The sequence below is a fragment of the Stigmatopora argus genome, chromosome 6, assembly GCF_051989625.1.
Source record: "Stigmatopora argus isolate UIUO_Sarg chromosome 6, RoL_Sarg_1.0, whole genome shotgun sequence".
In the NCBI taxonomy this organism is placed as follows: Eukaryota; Metazoa; Chordata; class Actinopteri; order Syngnathiformes; family Syngnathidae; genus Stigmatopora; species Stigmatopora argus.
Genome location: NC_135392.1, coordinates 19,602,374 through 19,624,293, shown reverse-complemented (window position 1 = coordinate 19,624,293; position 21,920 = coordinate 19,602,374). Strand labels below are relative to the sequence as shown.

At 41.3% G+C, this 21,920-nt stretch overlaps 1 protein-coding gene across 7 annotated transcripts in view; it reads right to left on the bottom strand.

Annotated features, from left to right (window-relative positions):
* The window catches only part of plxnb1b (plexin b1b), a 219,861-nt gene that overhangs the window by 66,110 nt on the left and 131,831 nt on the right, over positions 1-21,920 (bottom strand). For all 7 annotated transcript variants that reach the window (XM_077602784.1, XM_077602785.1, XM_077602786.1 and 4 more), the window contains 13 exons: positions 19,080-19,256; positions 18,316-18,541; positions 17,960-18,202; positions 17,441-17,620; positions 17,193-17,341; positions 15,534-15,634; positions 9,829-10,046; positions 9,576-9,754; positions 9,425-9,491; positions 8,000-8,146; positions 950-1,115; positions 514-617; positions 337-421 (listed from right to left, as the gene is read on the bottom strand). In XM_077602784.1, the coding sequence (XP_077458910.1) occupies positions 337-421; positions 514-617; positions 950-1,115; positions 8,000-8,146; positions 9,425-9,491; positions 9,576-9,754; positions 9,829-10,046; positions 15,534-15,634; positions 17,193-17,341; positions 17,441-17,620; positions 17,960-18,202; positions 18,316-18,541; positions 19,080-19,256 (2,042 nt within the window). The remainder of the gene's footprint in view (positions 1-336; positions 422-513; positions 618-949; positions 1,116-7,999; positions 8,147-9,424; positions 9,492-9,575; positions 9,755-9,828; positions 10,047-15,533; positions 15,635-17,192; positions 17,342-17,440; positions 17,621-17,959; positions 18,203-18,315; positions 18,542-19,079; positions 19,257-21,920) is intronic.

The following is a 21,920-nucleotide window of genomic DNA, read 5'->3' as shown; positions in this document are numbered from 1 at the left end:
GAGTGATTTCTCCTTGCAAGTTGTAACCAGTGTATGTTTAAAGATGTCTTCCATGTTAATTAAATTGTATTAATAATTAATCCATCAATAAGTAAGTTGAACAGCACTGCTCGTTACAGACTCCCACAGCCAGGACCTGTTCTACCTCTATTAGACACGTTTCATGAAGGGGTGTATGAGTTTCGTGTCAAATGTGTTTACAAATACCAAAATATGCATGCGTGTTTTGTGTCAGATGTGTGTCTATCAAAAAATCTGAGTTTGATCATTATGAGACTGTTCTACCCCCCGTAAAAAAGGAAACCCCATTTACTATAGTCAAGAAAAAGCACTTACTCTCTCCAGCCACATAATCATAGTTGTTTTGGTGAATGTGTTTTGTGTGTCGTGGGACCAGAGCTACTGTGGCACCGTCTGGGACCTGAAGTACAATAGAATATGCATTATTAGTATTAATGTTCAACAACATCACTTTAATGTCCAGATGAAGCATATCTGCGTGTAAGAACCGACTTTGTAGTGCCCTAGGGTGTTGAGTCGTTTCCAGTTGTCCTGGACCACTGATGTTAAGTCCTCATCTGACAAGATGAGATGACCAGCAACACCAGATCGCCATTCTAAATGACAACACAAAATTAATTAATTCAATTTCCGTACTTCTTATCCTCACAAGGATCCCTGGGGGAGCTTGATAAATAATGTTCTGATTTTTTTATTATCTTTTTTTTAATTAATCTTATTTTGTGTGTTTGTCACATATATCATACAAAAATGTTAAACTGATTAAATTTAAAGAGTTTAATTGGTAGAATTGGGGACCTCAGAACAGACTGAAGCTTTGTAAAATGCATCTCTAATTCAGAAAAATTCAAATTATGAAACCACTTCTGGAACCAATTAATTTCGTAAGAAGAGGTACCACTGTATGGCTAAAGCAATGTATTCTCACCTAGGTCCAATGAGTCAGCATGTGGTCGGTAAGAGAAAGAGGTGGCTTTGTACACCTGATCCAGCAGCTTCTCTTTCACCTGTGTGATGGTGTCGCAGTCAAGCACTTTTGAGGCTAATGGATGGTACTCATTCATTCCTCCACTCTGCATCAGCACAGTGAGTGTCTGTAATGCAAAAAGAATGATCTAAACCAACGGTCGCCAACCCAAAATGTTGAAGGAGCCATATTGGACAAAAAACCCACAAAACAAATATGTTTGGAGCCACAAAAAAATAAAAACCTTATATAAGCCTTATACTGAAGTCAGCATGTGCTTTAGGTATTTAAATTAGCCATTTTTAGCCTATCAAAATGACTAAATTGGCTACAAACGCATAATGAGCATTCATGATTCTCGTGGTCAAAAGAGCAGACCATAAAAAAGCACGCCCACGTTCTCCAAGAATTACGGTAAATCCATTCAAAACTTCCCAGATGAGTTGAAAGGCAGTTGACTTCCGTGTGCTCGTAGCGATTTTAACCCTCAAAACACTCGATAGTCAAAGAAACAACACAAGAAAACTTGGAAGATGGACTCAAGACACGGATCGAACACTAAAGAGCGGAGAAAAAGCGTTGCGAAAGGCTTGGGAGCAATGGATGTCGAAAGGTAAACATAGTTAACATATTTTCACACCTATGGGGTCCACTTAAAAGTCTAAAATTTTCTCTAAAATGGTCGATGCGCCCAATCGTTTGGTGTGCCTTGTCTGTGCACTAAATTACATTTTTGTATGGCCCTGACCACTTGAGTGACTGGTTTTATTTCTTGCCGGCACGCTACTTATTGCGATCAACCCAGCGGACATGCACCCTAAAAATAGCCTCCCCGCGGATTCCAAGCATTACGGTAAATTCATTCAAAACAACCCAGGGGAGTGGCAAGGCATTTGACTTCCATGTGCTTACAGCACTTTTAACCCTCAATACTCAAAGAAACAGCATATTAGAGCTATTCAGAGGAAATGCCTGACGTGAATGAAAACAGAATGTGGGTGTGAATGCTTGGAAAATGGACTGAAGCCATGGAATGAACACAATTTAACAGTTTTGCTAACGGATGGCCAACATAGTAGTTCGGGCAGGCAGCATCGCACGAGTTACGTACCGATTTGGAATGAACTGTCGATGTATAATGATATAACAGCGAGGAAAATCAAATGCTTGGGAGTGATGCATGTCGCGAGTTACAATGGATTGTGGATAACTGGGCTCAAGTGTCGGCCAGCACTGTTGTTCGAGCTTTCGCCAAAGCTGGAATCAAGTTCTCGGAATACACAACTCTGACTGACAGTGGAGCCTAGCATGTTAAATGCTGATCTCTTTATATCCGAGTGTACCTTTTACCTCAATAAAGCATTATCAACCTTAGTTTTGCCCGTGCTGTCTTTAAAAAACATGCTAGCGGCTAGCCTAACATATGCTAGCAGCTAGCATAACATACGCTAGCGGATAGCATAACATACGCTAGCGCAGTGGTTCCCAAACTATCTTACCTGACGCCCCCTTCTTGCTTCCAGTGGACCCGCACGCCCCCCCCCTCCCACTTCCTCTTTTGCTCATGTGAACTTATTTTATTTTATTGCATTTATTTCTTAGCATTGTTCAGGAAAACAGATCTCTGTTAATAGAAAACGGGTTGGACCGTTGGAGTGACTGCTATAATCATATTTTGCATGTATTTAATGGCAGATATTTGTTCTTTGATTTTATTATTCTTATAATCTATTTAAACATTTTTTTTAGCAGATGACTTCACGCCCCCCTTGAATTCTCTTTACGCTTCCCTAGGGGGGCGCGCCCCCCAGTTTGGGAACCACTGCGCTAGCGGATAGCATAACATACGCTAGCGGATAGCATAACATACGCTAGTGGATAGCGTAACATACGCTAGCCTAGTGTCATGCTAGTGCCTTTTCAAACGGGGTGTCCTATGTATTGACAAAAAACAGAAAATCTACCTGCAACTGAGGCTGCGCCCTATCAGAGTTTTATAGGTGTGAAAATACGGTACATACAAAGACTGGCTGGCAGCGTCGCACGCGAGTTACATGACGATTTGGAATGTATTGTCGATGCTTGGGGCAAAATGTCATCGAGCACTGTAATTTTGAGCTTTCGTCAAGGATAGAATCACTATTACAAAACCCCACGGCGAAAACTCTGTCAGTGACAGTGAGATGGAACCCAGTAATGTTGATCGGCGAAGTCACCCACTTGGCCAAACTCTTGATGTAGGATACAGAAAATGAGGACTTTGACGGATTTGTAGATGTTTGAATGCTTTGGCTTACATTACCGCAAATAAACATTACTGAGATCATTCACCACTTCACTGCTTCAGTACCTTACAGTTATTTTTATATTAAGTATAAAAAAATGATCATAAAAATGTCAAAATTCACGCTGAAACTGGCAACGGGTAGACAGGAGATGAAAAATGGCGGAAGTCAGGGCACCGTTTCTTCTTCGGCACTAAAATGCCACCGATTTTTGCAAAGAAGAAGAAGCGAAATTTCACCATAGAAGAATGACACGCCGAATAACACAAACGGCCGAGAAGGACGTCGTCTTGGCTTGGTCTTGACAGAAAGACTACGCTAAGCCTATTCCAGCATTGTTTGGATTTTGAATCACCATTGAAAATGCCTTAAAAGTGTCCTGCGTCATCGAATGCATCATACATGAATCTACTGTGCGTTACATAACAAAGAAGCAAATATTTAGAAAAGGGGACCGATATTTATTTCCAAGGACAGCAACCGAGTGGTAACCAGTGGAAATAAAATAAAATCATCGTTAAGATAATGAATGCCCTATCGGTCTGGATCTCGGACTGTAGCAAGAAGATACCTCTGGCCTGACAAAGACAATGAATATGAACCTCAGCCTCCTACCATTGCCGCTAGTGAGCCTCGTGGTACTATTGCAAGCAATAGCTGGTTTGAAAAGTTGAAGAGGTATGGTCGAGGTATGGGGAAACCTCCTCGGCAGACCAAGAGGCAACAAAACGGTACGCCGATAAAGAGTTCCCTCACATAATTGAAGAGAATGGTTATCTTCCGGAGCAAGTTTTTTTATATTAAGTATAAAAAAAAGTTAATGAAAATGTCAAAATTGACAGTGAAATCGCAACCGAAAAACAAGATGAAAAATGGCGGAAGTGAGGGCTTCGCTTCTTCTTCGGCACTGAATTGGGTGGCACTCAGGACCAAAGAAGAAAAATTTCACTGCAGAAGGACGTGCAGAAGAATTTAACCGCAGAAGAATGACGCGACATACATTATAAAAGGCAGAGTACAAGATCTTGCCTTCTCCTGTGTTGTTGCAAGTGAATTTCCCATTGCGCACATTACCATCATAAAGCCAACGCCTTTTCCAGCTTTGTTTGGGTTTTGAATCATCGTTTAAAATGCCTCCATTCGTATTCAAAGATGAACTGAAAATGCTGGGAAATTCGAGGGATTATTTATCTCAATAAAACACAATCAAACTCAGTTTTGCTCCTGTTGCCTTTATAAAACATACGTTAGCAGGCATGCTAGCATATGTGTCATGCTAGCGCTGCCATATGTTGCGCCCATTGAGCCGAAGCGCCTTGTATATGGGCAAAATACAGAAATTGCACCAGCAAATGAGACAGCGCCTTTTCAGTCGGTGCACCCTGTAGGCGTGAAAATATGGTATGTTTCATTGCTTTGATGAAATTAAACAAATGCAATAAAGAAATCTGATTTCTTCATGTCATTTTTAATTTGAGGATTCGACAAAACCACAACAAAATGGAATTTGCATAACATGCCCCTTCGCCGTGTGCGGTTGATTGGTCGCCGGTCTTTTGGTCGCCGTCTTTTGGTCGCGGTCTTTTGGTCGCCCTGACAGCGACAACGGGCGACCAAAAGACCGGCGACCAATCAACCGTGTACCCCCTTCGCCATATATGAATGCATTTCCTTGCTTATTATTTCCCCGGTTGAAACAAAACTTGCAGCAGTTGTGGAGTTTGGAGATGCAATCCACTTTTTCAATCCATTTTTGCACTCCTCTAATTCCTCCAGAAGTAATGCAATCACACTTTTCTGGACAAATGTAGCATGGCTTACCTGTGAATGTTTTTCCACATTACTCTTTTTGTTGTTTGATAACTTCTCACTACACTTCAAACATTCAGGCAATCCTTCTGCATTGCCAAAGAATGCAAAAGATTTGGTTCAAGAAACATTGAATGCTCCATTACTTTTCTCTTTTTCCCCTTGGGATCTGTCAGGATTTTATTTCATATTATTAAACATTTGCTTACAACGAAGAATATGCTTTGCTTTACTATTAAACTTACTTTGCTCATCATTACTAGAATCATTCTTGCAACGAAGTAAAAGGTTTGCACCTGAAAACCTAGACTAAACAGAGAAGTCAAAACGCCTTGAACTGTTGGGAGTGGACAATACAAAGAGGAACGCCTTGCAGTGCACTTGTGTTTTCATCCCTCCCCTTAGAGTTGAGACGCACATTGTAATCAGGGCCCTCGAATTTAATAAAACAACAGAAAAGATGTGTAAGGTCAGAACGAAGTTGGGAAGTCGGTTGTTCTCCTTGCAAGTGGAAATCCCAGAAGCAGACCTGCCAACCCCTGTCGACCCCATTTCAGGAGTACCCTTGTCTCATTTCCTGAGTTTTATGTTTTCATAAGGAGTGAATAAGATTTGCGCAAAATGGATATAAAATGTAAAAAATAACATTGGACAATTTAAATCAAAGTGTTATTATTATGTTTTTATACATTATTTGAAACATTGTTTTTTTGCAAACTTTTGAAAAAGTACAGCATAATGAAAATAAGTTTATCTCTGTGTTTGGGTCCTTCTACGTGTGTTTTACAGAGACTAATTCCACCATGTGTCACGCTAAACTCGCACTTGAATTTTGTGCAATGTGTAAATGTCGATCCTATTGGAAACGGCTTCAGCATTGGATATTTTGTCGAATAGGAACCAATGAACTTCGGCGAGTGTCTGGGTTTCTTATTAGACGTTTCATCCAAATTGCCATCCATGTTGCGCTTATCCCGAGCAGTCTTATTGATAAGACTTACTAATGATGTGTACTCCTACTTACTTCAGAACAGGGGTGCTCAATACGTCGATTCCGAATTGATTGCCCCACTGATCGCACAAGATGCATCATTCGTCAGAACTTGTAACTCAGATGATTCACAATGCACTCGTGTTACCGAATATATCCGGTTTACAGTGCAGTTGAATCAAATGCGGAAGTAAGATGGCGGAAGCCATAGCGATGGTGTGAATTTGGAGGCATTTAAATTAGAAATTTGATACTTTTCCAAAATGATTGCTTAAAAAAAATTAAGTGACAGTTTTTGGGATTTCCTGCAGTTGGCAGCTCTGCAGAAGACTGTCTTTTCCTCTTTGTTTGTGGGTGATTTTGGAATGTCTATTGGTGAACCTGACAGGATACAGGACACATCACACAGCCGTCAGTTTGTTTACAACAGTCACCTGCCTAGCACCCAGCCCTACTAATAGAAATATATGTCGGCTGTGACGTTAATCTTCATTGACAGAAATGATAAAATTTAAGATTTATTCTACACATTCTTCCAGAATTAGGAAAACGTTAAAAATGTTTGTGTCATGCTTGTTCCTACAGAAACCATATCAAAACAAAAAAACATTTATCCCCCATCTTTTTCCATTTCAAACCTTTTTGAAAAAGCTCCAGGAAGCGCTAAAGAGCCGCATGAGGCTCTAGTCTAGAACCTATAATTTGCCGAACCCCAGTCTAAACCTTTCACGTTTCTATGGATGCATCCTCAAGGCGCAATTATAGCGCCTGCAGTTTGTTTATGTTCACAACGTAGGTACTCTCAAGCTTACTGAGCAATATGACAAATGTAATCTTCATCGAAATGTCTACAAAGTGGCGGATGTAATCGTAGTCATGACGCAAAAGCCATTTTTTTCTGGACATTGCGGCCCGACCGCATGAGATTGACACAACTCCACTGTGCTGGAAAGGATGTTTAGCACTGATACAAAATTAAACTTTCGGTTTCCTTGCAAATAAAGTACTGTTGTCAACTGGGATCGCAGAATCTGTGTATATTTTGCATTTTCATGAACACAAGATATTTATTTAATTTTTTCATGAGCTTGTAACGTAAGCATCCAGAGATACGAGCTTAATGCGTTCCGAGACTGAGCTCGTATGTTGGTTTTCCCGTTGCACGGCAACGAGCTCGTAACAAAACATAAACAAATTTAAATGAACTTGGATTACGATGCAGACACACTCAAAAATAAGTTTAATCTAACCTTACACTAAACTTAATTCTAATTTTGTTTTAAATTTTGATACCTTTCTTCTCCCGGGTTGGCTCTATTTGCCCCGCCTCCACCCTGACTTTCACATGCAAGAAGGGCTGTTTGCTTTTGTATTCCCTTGAAAATATTCCGAAAATGATGCACACAAATGTCCTCACAATAGGATAATGGACGACTACTTGCCAACGAGTAGTATATATAACTCTCGTATTAGCGATCGCCTCGCCATTCGCAATGACTAACGGGGAAAAAAAACAGGGTATTGGATTGGAAAAACATTTTTATTTGTTCTAATTCGCCATCTATTAACAAAGTAACAAATAACTAGTGGTTTAATATTACTAAAATGTGTTTAATAGTACTAAAATTATACGGATTTCGCAGGGGGGAGAGAGCGAAGGACAGAGAGCCCCCCTCTCTACGGGGGGGGGGGGGGGACTTTTTGCACGTCAACGCACTCGTAACATAACATAAACAAATTTAAATGAACTTGGATTACGATGCAGACACAGACAAATGAGTTTAATCTAACCTAACACTAAACTGAATTTTAAAAAAACTTGAAATTGAATAAATAATTTTTTTTGTAAATAATGTTTTTTGTTTTGTATTAATCAAGACACACAGCTACTATAAAAACACATGATATAGGATGATTCTTGCTCACCAAGGTTTTGTACTCCACGTCCTCTCTCAGCAAGCGGTTGTCATTGAGTGTGTATTTGGCCTTCCCAGTGACAGCATCAACTGGGCCTTTATCTACCTGATGCTTTATTGCCCTGAAAAGCATGTAAAGACACTCCCCTGCAGAGTCCTGTAAACACAAAGACATGCTTTGTTATTCGAGAGCTATCAAAAACTGTGAAGTACTGCACTCAGTAGACTGCCGACCTCCCACAACCTGAAACAACCATTGTGCGTTGATGTAAAGTCTCTCTTGCTTAAAGATGCTGTAAGGTAATTTTGATGATTTTCTTCTTAATACAGTTGTACCTCTACTTCAGAATGCGTTTACACACAAAATATTAAACTTACAAAGAGGTTTGATGTGAAAACATTTGTTCAACGCTACAAAAAACTGTCAAAGTTATGAAACATCAAACAAAATACTTAAAAAAATAAAAAAATAAATTCACTTCCTGTATCCATTTTTTTAATCGGCGTGCTTACGTTGCTTCCCCATTAACCGATCTCCCAACACCTTGCTGGCCTCCCTTTCCCTAGCAGGAAGCCGCATCTACATGATGCCGGAACAGAGGTTGGCGCTTGCAAGCAGCTCGTGAAGGGCTGCCAGCATAGCATGAACGCGACTGTCTGACCAAAAGCCACTTTTCAGGGCAGTTTTTCTTTCCCTGAGACAATGGTTGATGAGCTCTGGTGAGTTCATGATTCATGTGCCTTTGTCCTTCGTTCATCATGGAGTTAATTCTTGAGTTTTTCCTTGCAGAACATAATTTTGAGTCCATGTGTACGTATTGTAAGGATTCAATCAGGTTGTAACATTGAGGTTGTATTTGCATGCTGTTCTTGTACGTTGACGAGAAATCGAGACCTGTAGAGGATGCAATGCTTTCGGTTTTGGTTTTGTTTGTTTCGGTGTTCTGTTCTTCGAGTGCCAAACTACATTTGTAAAAACCTAACATAGCTGATGACTTTTTGTTCAATGTTATAGTATGTTTACCAAATTTCTCGCATTCTTTGAGTATTGAGAGTGTTTTTGAGGGTTAAAAGTGCTACGAGCACACAGAAGTCAAATGCCTTGCCACTCGTCTGGGATCTTTTGAATGGATTTACCATAATGCTTGGAATACGCGGGGAGGCTATTTTTAGGGTGAACGTCCGCTGGGTTGATCGCAATAAGTAGCGTGTCGGCAAGAAATGAAACCAGTCAGTCAAGTGGTCAGGGTCATACAACATTTTCAATTTAGCCCATAAACAAGGCGCACCGACTGATTAGGTCCCTTCAGAGAAAATTTTAGACTTTTAAGTGCACCCTATAGGTGTGAAAATACGGTACCTAACTTTTGCATTATAGAACTTATCGCTTAATCTTATAAAAAAAACTCAAGATAAAATAAAGATTTTAACTGACTCTCAGAAAAGCATAGAGACTGATGGAGATCCAGTTGGTCAGCAGCTTCTCCACAACTGTCTCAGTTCTGCAGAAAAGAAAAATATTTTAGTCCCTGAAAAAGCTACTGAATGATGGCTTGAATTTACAAATTCCCTTTCACTTCTCTTACCTGCGCAACATCAGTTTAGGGTTCTTAGCCACGTACTGATCCACGAGGTCATTCATGAGGGTTTTGAGGATATCAGTGAAGTATTCCAGTTTGCCATGCAGTGCCACAGTAAGTAACGATGCAACATACGCACGGTCTCGGGGAGAAAAAGTCAGCTGACTTTCCAGAGTATGAATGAACTTATGGAGAAAGGAAATAAATTAACTCAAAGTTTTTCCAATGTACAAGTGTTGATGCATGTTGCTCACAGTACCTTGGTCAGAAAAAGTTTACTGTTGAGAAGATTAGATAGTTGCACGAGACCCTGTTCCACTGTTTGTCTGCGGCACTCCTGAACATCCAGATCTCGACTCAGTGGTGACTCCCGGTGGCCGGGGAAAAAAATGCGTTCTGCGTACATTCGGTAATCAAGGAAAGGGATGCCTGAGCCAACTAGGTCACTTGACATGTCCATCATCTCTGTCATCAGATCTGAGTACAAGTGAGATAGCAGGGGTGAAAAGGTTGTATAATATTTCAAAAACACAGTCTACTTTCAGTTGACAGTCACAGAGAACATCAAACAACATTGGAAGATCAAGCAGTGTGCGACCAAGATATATTCTGACTTCTGTGCCTTTTATGCCCTTTCTGTTGAGTAAATGCAAAATGTCTAAAATGACCTTTACTTTAAACAACAATCCAGCTCTTCTTCTTTGCCCATAATTTGTACTTCCTTTTTGCAGTTACTGAATGCTACATTCAATTTGCGTTGAGACCAGAAGCGTAAGGGTGACATCGCTACTTCGGGCGTGTTCTTCAACTATTCGCACGAGTATTCCATTAACCTGCCACATTCTGCTAGAACGAGGGGTCGCCAACCATAGGTTCTGGAGCCGCATGTGGCTCTTTAGCGCTGCCCTAGTGGCTCCCTAGAGTTTTTTCAAAAATGTTTGAAGAGAAATATGCAGTCGTACCTTTACTTAGGAAATTAATTGGTTCCAGAACGTTTTTCGTAAGTTGACAGTTTCGTAAGTAGAGCAGTACTTTATATGTAAATTCTCTAATTCAGGGGCGCTCATTACATCAATCGCGAATGACCGGTTGATCTCCAAGGCACTACTGATAGAGCGCCTGAAAGTAAGGCTTCAGTACATTGTGGATTTTATATTAAGGATAAAAAAAAAGTTCACTAAGCGCCAAAGAAGAAGAATTTCACCGCAGAAGAATAATTAGGCGCCGAAGAAGAATTTCACGCCGTCTTGCCGGCGATCCGGATGCCTTCCCGGACATTCATATTAAAAAATTATCTGAAAGTGCCAGGGTTCACACGGATTGCATGTGTGGGGGCTTCATGGTAAAGCCAGCCTTAATCAACAAGTTCGTCTGTCCTCATGCTTTAAAGAACAAGAACAAAGCCTTGTCGCCTGTATACTGGATGAGGAACCGGAAAGCCTTCACAAACTGCTTCCTCCCAAACGCGAAGCTGTACCTCGCTAAAAGGGGGGCTCCCCTTCAAGGACTTGGACTAAAACTTCCATTCCCCTCTTTTTTTTAGATTTATATCAAGCGGAGAGGAACTATTTTCACTGAGTAAAGTATTACATTTTTATATACCGTATTTTCACGCCTATAAGGCGCGCATAAAAGTCAAAAAAATTCTCCAAAATAGACAGGGCGCCGTATAATCCAGTGCGCTTTATATATGGACCAATACTAAAATTGTAATCACGATAAAATAAAATAAATCAGTCAATAGGACAACTACGGAAACCAGCCCCCGACTCTACTATTTTCCCGTAGATAAAGTACTGCGCAGTGACTGCTGGGATATAGAGTTCTTAATACACCCAGTTCTTCAATACAGTTAGTATGATGGCAACCACACTAATTTGGTGCTGGCCGTCATTTCGGCTGTATTTACAAAAGAAATCCTGCCGCTAAATGTTGGCGTCAACAGAGCATTCAAAGCTAAACTGTTAACTATGTATATATAATATACAACTAACTACGCCAAGCAGCCCGACTCTACTATTTTCCCGTAGATAAAGTACTGCGCAGTGACTGCTGGGATATAGAGTTCTTGCGCGCAACACCCACACGCTAAAAACACGCTTTAAAAAGGCAACAGAAGCAAAACTGAGTTCGGTTGTACTTTATTTAGACATTTTACAACTTACTCACATCATCATCACCCACAAATCCATCAAAGTCCTAATTTTCTGTGTCCGAATTAAACAATTGCCCAAATGAGTCGTCCAAAACGCTGGGTCCCGCGGTTGTAGTTCTTAAGCCTCCGGGAATGACGGCAAGCTCCGAGTTATTATATATAATATATATATATATACATAGTTCACAGTCTAGCTTTAAATGCTCTGTTGACGCCAACATTTAGCGGCAGGATTTCTTTTGTAAATACAGCCGAAATGACGGCCAGCACCAAATTAGTGTGGTCGCATCATACTGGCGACCACATGTATGTGTAATGAATATATTAAAACATTTAAATACTGTACTCACAGTGAAAATATTCCTCTCTGCTTGATGTAAATCCAAAAAATCAAGGCTTTGTTCTTGTTTTTTTAAAGCCTGAGGACGGTCGAACTTGTAGATTTAGGATGGCTTTACCATGGACCCAACAGCACACATGATGAGGCTCAGGAGATCCGGGTGAACCCTGGCATTTTCAGTTCATCTTTGAATAAGAATGCCAAGAAGGCATCCTCTTCCAAAAATTCCAGTCTCATCCAAGATGGCGGTGCGCACGGGTGGAGCGGTTCTCCAGTTTGGTGCTTTGTTTCCTCAGTCTTATTGTTATTTGCAAACATCTGCGAGGCAAACATTTTCTACAGTCGCCAGGATTTAATTATTCTCGGTAGGAGATGCGATATATCCATTACAACAGATTACCAACAAACCTACAATATCCCTGAGGACATCTCGAGACCACCGGGATCTCCCTTGGATAGTCAGCCCACCCAGCGTACAACTGAAGGGAAAGAAAGCAAAAGCGGGCATGCCGGGCGGGCCTAGCTGCTAAGCTAAGGAAACAACCGCACAGAGCATCGCTTCAGAGTATCTTCTTAACCAACGCCAGATCCATCACCCACAAAATAGACAATTTGGAACTTCAGCTTGCTACTAACAGCTTTGTCAGGAACTGCGGCATTATTCTCATCACGGAAACGTGGCTACACCCGCAAATCCCCGATGTGGCGGTTTCGTTAGCGAGCCGAAGAGCTAAGGATTCAAAATCCAAACAAAACTGGGAAAGGCTCTGCAAAGACTCCAAGTCCGAGTGGTAATGTGCGTGACGGGAAATTCACTCGCAACAAAACTCAAGAAGGCAAGATGTCACCGACTCAGCTTTTTATAATATTCGTTGCGTCATTCTTCTTTGGTGGTGCAATTCTTCTACGGCGTGTCATTCTTCTGCAATTAAATTCTTCTTCGGCGTGTCATTCTCCTGCGGTGAAATTCTTCTTTGGCTAAGTGCCACAGTGTCGTAGAAAGTCCTCAGCAGTGTCCTGCACACTCCAAAGGACCGTAGACTCCTCAGTAGGTAGAGGCGGCTCTGGCCCCTTTTGTACAGGGCATCTATGTTTGTGGACCAGTCTAGTTTGTTGTTGAGGTGAACACCCAGGTACTTAAAATTCTCCACGATTTCAATGTCTGTACCCTGGATGTTCACCTGAGTGGTCTGTTGAGGATTCCTCCGAAAATCGATGACCATTTACTTTGTCTTACTGTTGTTGATGTAGAGGTGGTTTTGCCTACACCAGTCAACAAAGGCTGTGATGACTCCCCTGTACTCCAGGTCGTTCCCGTCCGTCACTCGTCCAATAATAGCGGTGTCGTCAGAGAACTTCTGGAGGTGGCAGGTGTCTGTATTATGTTGGAAATCCGATGTGTAGAGGGAGAAGAGGAGTGGGGAGAGCACTGTGCTTTGTGGGGCCCCCGTGCTGCAAGCTACCACATCAGACATACAGTCCTGGAGTCTCACATATTGTGGTCTGTCAGTGAGGAAGTCGATGATCCATGCGGCTAGGTGGTTCCTTACTCCAGCCTCTTCCAGTTTCCCTCTCAGTAGGACTGGCTGAATGGTGTTGAACGCACTGGAGAGGTCAAAAAACATCATTCTCAGCGTGCTTCACGTGTTCTCCAGGTGTGAAAGAGACCTGTGCATCAGGTAGGTGGTAGCATCTTCCACACCAATGCCTGGACGATAGGCGAACTACAGAGGGTCCAGCTCTGCATTCATCAGGGGGCTGAGGTGATTGAGGATGATTCTCTCCAATGTCTTGATCAGGTGAGAGGTTAATGCTACCGGCCTGAAGTGGTTTGGCTCCCTGGGGTACGCAGTCTTAGGAACTGGGACCACACAGGAAGTTTTCCACAAGGTGGGGACCCTCTGCAGACTGAGGCTGAGGTTGAAAATATGCAGAATCACTATACCAAGCTGATCCGCACACTCTCTCAGTAGTCTGGAGCTGAGGCCGTCTGGACCGGTAGCCTTCCTTGCCTCGATCTTCTTTAGCTGTTTTATCACCTGATCGACAGTAATGCAGAGACCGTGGAAGAGGGGGAGGAAGAGGAGGAGAACGAGGGGGGAGCGTTGCTTCTGGTCTGGGGGGTCAGGGGAGTGGGGGCAGGACTGAATCTGTTAAAGAACTGATTCAGTTCATTGGCCCACTCCCTTCCGCCAGACTCCGGGTCTCTCTCGCTGTTGCCTCCATGGCCCGAAATGGTCCTCAAGCTCCTCCAGACCTCTTTGGTGTTGCCTCTCTGGAGTTGGTTCTCCAGCTTCCTCCTGTAGATGGTCTTACCCTTCCTTATCTCTCTCTTCAGCTCCTTCTGGACCATTTTCAGGCTCTCTTTCTCCCCAGACCTAAAAGCCCTCTTCTTCTTGTTCAGGAGGGCCCATAGATCCCTGGTGACCCACGGCTTATTGTTGGAGAAACAACGGACCTTCTTGGAGGGTACAATGTTCTCAACACAGAAGTTAATATAATCTGTGATGCAGTGGGTCAAGCTGTCAATGTCATTACCATGTGAATTGCACAGCACCTCCCAGTCAGTGGTCTCAAAACAGTCCCTCAGTACCATGCTGGTCTCCTCGGTCCATCTTTGTATGATCCTCGTGGTAGGTTTTATTTTCCTCACCATAGGGATGTAGGTGGGGATCAGATGGACCAGGTTGTGGTCTGAGCGGCCCAGTGGGGGGAGGGGGACTGAGCTGTATGCCTCCTTTGTGTTGGCATACAGCAGGTCCAGAGTTTTTTGTTCCCTGGTGTGGCACTTCACACATTCACATTTTGGGGGAAATTAAACTTCCACTTCATTCCTCCATGCTATCCAGCCGTTTTACCTGTCCAGAGAGCTCTATTTTCGGATAAGAGCAACGGCGTCAGCCCACTGTCCGGACTTAAATGGAAATTGAACTTCCACTTCGCTCCTCCGTCCAGCAGTCTTAGCCGCCCATAGAGCTCTATTTTCGGTTTTGGGTGACGGCATCTGCTGTAACGTCGCTCGTAGCTTGCACTTTGAAGCATTTCCGGGAAATTCCACCATAAGCTTCGCGAGTTGGTAGTGGGCTTTCAAGCCTATACATCTTGGGGTAAGACTATGTGCAGAAAGAGGATGATGTGGTCAAAATACTAATTTGCCTAATAATCCTGTACTCTCTGTATCCGTGGCTATGATATGAAGAGAATGGAATGCATACATTGCAAAATGTGTTTCAAAAAAGTGTGCAGCAATAATTGTGAATATCATGTTTTTGTTTTTACTGATGTCTTGTAAATACATTGTTGTGGACTCGAAACAGTCCTATTGGTACCCATATCTTTTCAATATTGCAAATCCTCAGGACAAAACAATTTTCAGAGGTAAAATGAGGACTATATGAACAATACAATATTTCAAGTTTTGATTTCTTTTTTTTTAGATTTACCTTACTCTTTCTGCTCTCACTCTTACCTGTGAACTCCTTCTTACATCGGTCCCTTACGCTGGTTTCAAGGTTTTCCAGTTGAATTTGAACCTTTTTAAAGTCTCTTAAAGCCTGCTTGCTCTTTCTCCTATCAAGGAAATGGAGTAGATAGAATTTAGAGGACAAAGCAGGTTTACAAAGAATCAACCAATCTCCAATCAAATATGTAATTTCACTTCACTGCATGAAATTGTTTAGAATCCCGTTTAAAAAAATGTGAGAGCTAAGATGCTAAGTGAATGCCTCAGGAAGCTGAGAACACATGAAAGTCCAGAAGAGGAGTAGTAGACAACCTGAAAGGACAAGATCCTACATGGAATTTACCAACAGAAAATTGAAGAAGTGTCTCACATCAAGAAATGCTACCAGTGGTTGGAGTACGCTGGAATAACAGACAGCACAGAGGCGCTAATCATGGAAGCACAAGAACAGGCTACAAGTACAAGGGTCACAGACACCAAGTTGTACCAGAACAGATCAGACACGAGGGGCTGGCTATTCAAAGAAGTACCAGAAACAGTCCAGCATATAATAGTAGGGTGTAAGATGCTAGCTGGATCATGCTACATTAATATTTGGAAAATCAAAAAAGTTCTATGTTAATGTTTCTTTATTTATTTTAACTTGCTCTTCTTAAATTTCAATATCCAATAAGTTGTGATGATTTGTAGACACACTTACCCTATCCCTCTGATTGTGCCTTCCATTTCCAGGACCCTTCGGTGGCAAATTTACAAAATATACATATATCCTCACACAATCTTTAAATTTTCATTGAGTAAATGGGTGGGATACATATGCTGTACGAAACCCCCCCTACGCCCAGGCCCCATTAAAAAACAAAAAACAAAAAAAGAAACGGACAAAAAATAATTTGGACGCCATAACAGAAGGGTCTCAGCCAATGTGTTTATCAAACAAGCCGATGTGCAGGTCCCGAGGCGCAACTAAATCTTGCAGCATCAGCAGAATACAGAGTAAAATCAATAATTATCCATATCAAAGTTTGATAAATAATAAATAAAATATCAAAATAATAAGAAATTACTGATGGATTCAACCTATGTCATACATCATGTTGCACTACTGCCAATTTAGGTACACGGTCGATTGGTCGCTGGTCTTTTGGTCGCCGATCTTTTGGTCGCCGGTCTTTTGGTCGCCCGGAAGGTAAGTGATAATCACCATTTAAATCGTTGCTCAAATTCCCTAAATACAAACTGCGAATTACTATTTAGTCATACTTAATGCCCTAGTAATTATTAGGCTAAAGAAAAGCTCAAAATTTCCCGGACTTTTCTTGTTTTTTGTTGGAGAACTAGCTAAGATCCTGACGGAAGTAGCTTCTTAGAGGGACAAAGCATGTACATATAAACTCTTATACACTCACACGTCGGCTCAGTGAAACTGCTCATGGCCATTGTTGGCTTTTATTGATGCGTAGACCGTGTTGTTTTACCTTGTTTTGTCGCCGGTCTTTTGGTCGTCGGTCTTTTGGTTGCCCGTTGTCGCGACCAAAAGACCGCGACCAAAAGACCGGCGACCAAAAGACCGGCGACCAAAAGACCGGCGACAAAACAAGGTAAATCAACACGGTCTAAAAGACCGACAACCAATCGACAGCACACGCCAATTTAAGTACAAACCTGTATACAAGTACGATGATGAGGACAATGAGCGCCACAATTGATGTACCGACTCCAACTGCAATCTGAGCCTCCAGGGGAAATGTGGCCAGGCTTAGAATGTCATACTGAACCATACCAAGGGAGAAGTTTAAGTTTCCTATATGTACCTGTTGAACACAAAGGAGAAGCAAACTAAACGAAATGTCCCCGATTGACAGGTAATGTTTAAAAAAAGTATTTTAGTTATTATCTCAGCAAGCACTCACAGTGAATTCCAGCAGGTTGTCAGCCCCCTCACGTTCATTGCCATTAGCTCCTGATGCAGGCTGATAAGGTGGAGGTTCGCAGTACAGATGGTTTCGAGTAAGTGTCTTAACAGCACACACACCCATGCCGATTAGTACAACCACCTCCTCCTTGGTAATGGCCAGGTCCAGATTTTCTCCCTGAGAAACACACATTTTATTGTAATAAATTATATTCATTGTAGTGCCTTGTTATGACACCTCTATTTAGTTCACCTTCCCCACTTTGCCTAAGTACTGCCACAGTAAAACCTATATTGGAGGTAAAATAAATTATTTTCAACTTTTTTATTACAATAATGTATGAACGTCATGTTTTAAGAACTTACTAACGAAATGTAGGAAATTTGCAACAAAAGACCACAACATTTGACATTAGCTACTGCAAGCAAATTGAATTCAGCAGTAACAAACTTTGTAGATGTTATCACAAATAGCTTTCTGTGAAAAGGGAGGGGGTTGTGTTTAATGCTATCTGACCTCAAGCTGGATGAAGCTGCCTGGATTGTAGCGATATGCCTTAAGAGGGTCTTGCTGATTCAGTGGGCGCAGTACAGGGTTGGGCTCGTAGCTGAAATCTTGCAGGTTCACAGTCTTTATATCAAATTGAAGGTTATCCAGCAGAAACTCCACGGTGACCTTTGATCCCCAAATAGACGAATCCACCATAGGGGATCGACATAGGATCAAGGTTGAAGAATTTACCTCACAACTTTCTGTAAACTAATAATGTATAAAAAAAACACAAAAAGAAAATAATAATGGGTAATGCGCACAGACCTGTGTATGTATGCACAGACACACACCCCTATGTTCACGCACACATAAATTCACACCTGTTTGGCAGAACAGAGCGGATCTGAACAAAATGGGTTAGGAACCATTTTGGCAGAGCTTGCCAACCTCTTCTGGTGGTCGCCTCTACCCTCTGTACTTTTTCTCTTTTTCCTTTTGCCACTCTTATTATTCTGGATGGGTTTGTAAGGAGACACAGTCACAACCATCTGCGGATCTTGCACTACATCCAGGTTGTGGCCTGACACATAGATGATTCGGCCGCCACTAACCAAGAGGTCAAAAATAAACTAAGTTAGTCTCTTTAGGTGATTGAAAAGAGCAGCATGGAAGGAGAATGGTACTCGGTCGTTTGGTCGCCGTTTTTTTGGTCGCCCGGAAGGTTATTGATAATTACCATTTAAATCGTTGCTCAAATTCCGTAATACAAACTGCGAATTATTATTATTCATACTTAATTCCCTATTAATTATTTGGCTAAAGAAAAGCTCCAAATTTCCCGTACTTTTATTGTGTTTTGTTGGAGAACTTGTTAAGACCCTGACTGACGTCCCTTCCTAAGGGGACAACTCATGTACATACAAACTCATACACTCACACGTCTGCTCAGTGAAACTGCTCAGGGCCATTGTTGGCTTTTATTGATAAGTAGACCATGTTGTTTTACCTTGTTTTGTCGCCGGTCTTTTGGTCGCCCATTGTTTGGGTCCGGGCGACCAAAAGACCGGCGACCAAAAGAACGGGGACCAAACGACCGCACACGAAGGTGAATATGTCAACGTGCGGTCATCGTATTCTGACTTACCTCAAAAAGCTCTTAGTTGGCTTGGCATAGGTGATGTTGGGGTCGTGGGTGTACTGGTAAGCTGAAGTGTAAAGTCGGCGGTGGCCGCTGCCATAATGCAGAGTAATCTGCTGATTTCCTGTTTTGTTGCTTCTACTTGTCACACAATATACACAGGAGTGATGAACCTCTGAGACACTGAGATGAAGATACACACAGGATACAAATTTAATTCTCATAAGACTTGTCCTAATAGTTTGTGTAAGTGCCCCCCTTAATGATGATTATTATTAACTGTTTTTACATTCATGTAGTTGCAAGAGAGTAGCAGACAAAGTGATAATGACTGACTGAAGGAGAGTGAAATTTAAGAATCAGGGTGCTGTCCGGTGCTCCCTGTCCAAGCTCTCCTATGTGTGGACTGGCGTGTAGGAATTGCTGAGGATATGGAGAGCTGGACATATAATCTCTTGCCATATTCCTGAAGGCGGGTTGCAGGTCATGGAGCGCACAGGTTCCATTGGCTATGGTAAGGCTGCAAGCTTCCGCCCTGAGATAGCTGGGGCAGTGCCAGTCCTGTCTAATGGCTCCCGTGAATTGAATTGAATGCTTTTATTGTCATTTTAAGGTATAATGAGATTTAAAGCTTTTACCATGTAGTGCACAAATTAAAACAACAAACAGACAAATAAATAATCAATAAATAAGAAATATAAATGAAGAAGTAGTCCAAGTGAGGTCAACAGAGCGAGAGCGCACCACTTGCTGAGTCTATGGATGCAACAACAGACAAACAACACATAGATAATCAATATATAGTAATGATAAATAAATAATCACTAAATAGTAATAGACAAATAAGTGGTCAACATAATAAATAAGCAGTATAAGTAGTAGTAATAAGACTTGATTAGGTCCTAGGTGCAGAACTCGTGTTGAGTATGGTGACAGCTCTAACTGTTTGGTGCTAGGATTATTAATCACATAGCTAAAAGTATGATTTTGACTTGTAGTCTTGGACAATTAGTAGTTCTAATACTAGGTCCCCAATACACATTATTAACATTGCTCATGCACTCACTTCTTCACACGCCTAGCCAACCTATCTTTTCTCTTCCTATCCTTTGGTATCCCTGCCTCACAGTGTTCTCTTGAAAGTAACATGAATATCTGAGATTTTTATGGTACTTTTTCTGACGTCAAAAGTTTGCATGTTATCAACATGTCCTGAGGTCTGATGAAACAAAAATGGGTCTATTTGGCCATAATGACCACTGTTATATTTTTGGAAAAAAGAGGAAGCTTTTAGACCGATTGTATAATCTCATAAAGACTGTAAGTCATAGAGGTGATAGCATCATGCTGTGAGGCTGCATTGCTGCAGACATTGCTGTGCATCTCAGTACTGTTATGATCTTGTGACCTGACTGCGCAGATTCTGGGCCAGGTGGCTTGACTCTGTGTTAGGCATTCCCACTGTACTGCTTCTGCCTTTGCCTCAATCACCAACCAATCAATCTTATCCTCTTCCTGGTTGTCACAACAGGTGATGAAGTGAAGGAGGTAATTAACCAATACTTTATGGCTGTGGTCACTTTTGTGGCAAACAACCTCCTCAATAGACTGCACAATGCTCCTAAACCACCACATGGTGGAGCCATAGTGAGACAGAGAGAGACAGAGAGACAGAAAAAGTTGACAAGATTATGATATATTAGTGACAAATTATGGGTCCTTTATTAAACACTGAAATTTATCATTAGGAAGTGCCTAGCAAAAGGATATTTTCCCTAAATTTTAATTGTGGTAACAGTGAGCTACAGAAAATGGCTCTTATTTTAAATAAAAACCGCCTCATTGGGGGATAGGAATTCAGCTAGCGCAATTTAGCTAATTTAGCAATATGAGAGTGATTTGAGATTTAGACTCAAGTATTAAGAATCATTTAGAATATTTATGATATCAAACATGAAGACAATGCAGAAATGGCATTGATCCAAATTATAAGGTAAATTGTACCTGGCAATTTTAGATAAAATAATTAATTTAGGATAGGCATGATTTCCCTAGGATTGAATAAACATGAAATATCTTCAGTGCACGGAAGATATTTCATTGTTTTGCCCTGAACAGGTGAAATATGCTTTAGCGTGGGTCATATTAATGACTATTAGAATATTACGGATTGCATAAGCATCAAACAATTGATGTCAACCAAACAACCTATTTCCTTTGAGAATGACTATTGCCACAGGACAGCGAAAAGTGATTAGCAGCCAAGAAGCCTCACAGGGGGATGGCGTCTCCTAGTGGTGATAGAAAATTGCAGACCACTGATATCTGATTATGAATGAGTGTGAGCGTGAATGGTTGTTTTTCTTTTTGTGTTTTTGATTGGCCGACCACCAAGATATAATCAATCCATCAGATATCAAGAAGGAAAATGATTTAGAAATTTGAAATCAATTTCTGAAATCGCCAATAAGCCTTTTATCATGGATGGCAATGACAAATTATGGAAAATTATTTAGTCCAATGAAATTTTTGATGAAAAAAGCAGCAGTACTCCAAATGTTAAACTTGAAGTGGAGGAACAAATCTGCTATGCGAAATTTGGGAGCACTGAGATAAAAAACTAAAAACAAAGACAGCGCATGATATGGAATTCCAAAGAACCATTGATTTATAGTGATAATGGCATCCAAATTGTGTTAACAAATTAATTGACGGAATTGACAAAAGGTTCCATATTTCGTTATGAAATCATTGTGCCTACATAACGAGGTCAACCGGACAACAAAATATGGAAATCCTATTTAGTATCTGGCTAACTACATAAAAGAAAAACTTTAAAGAAATGCA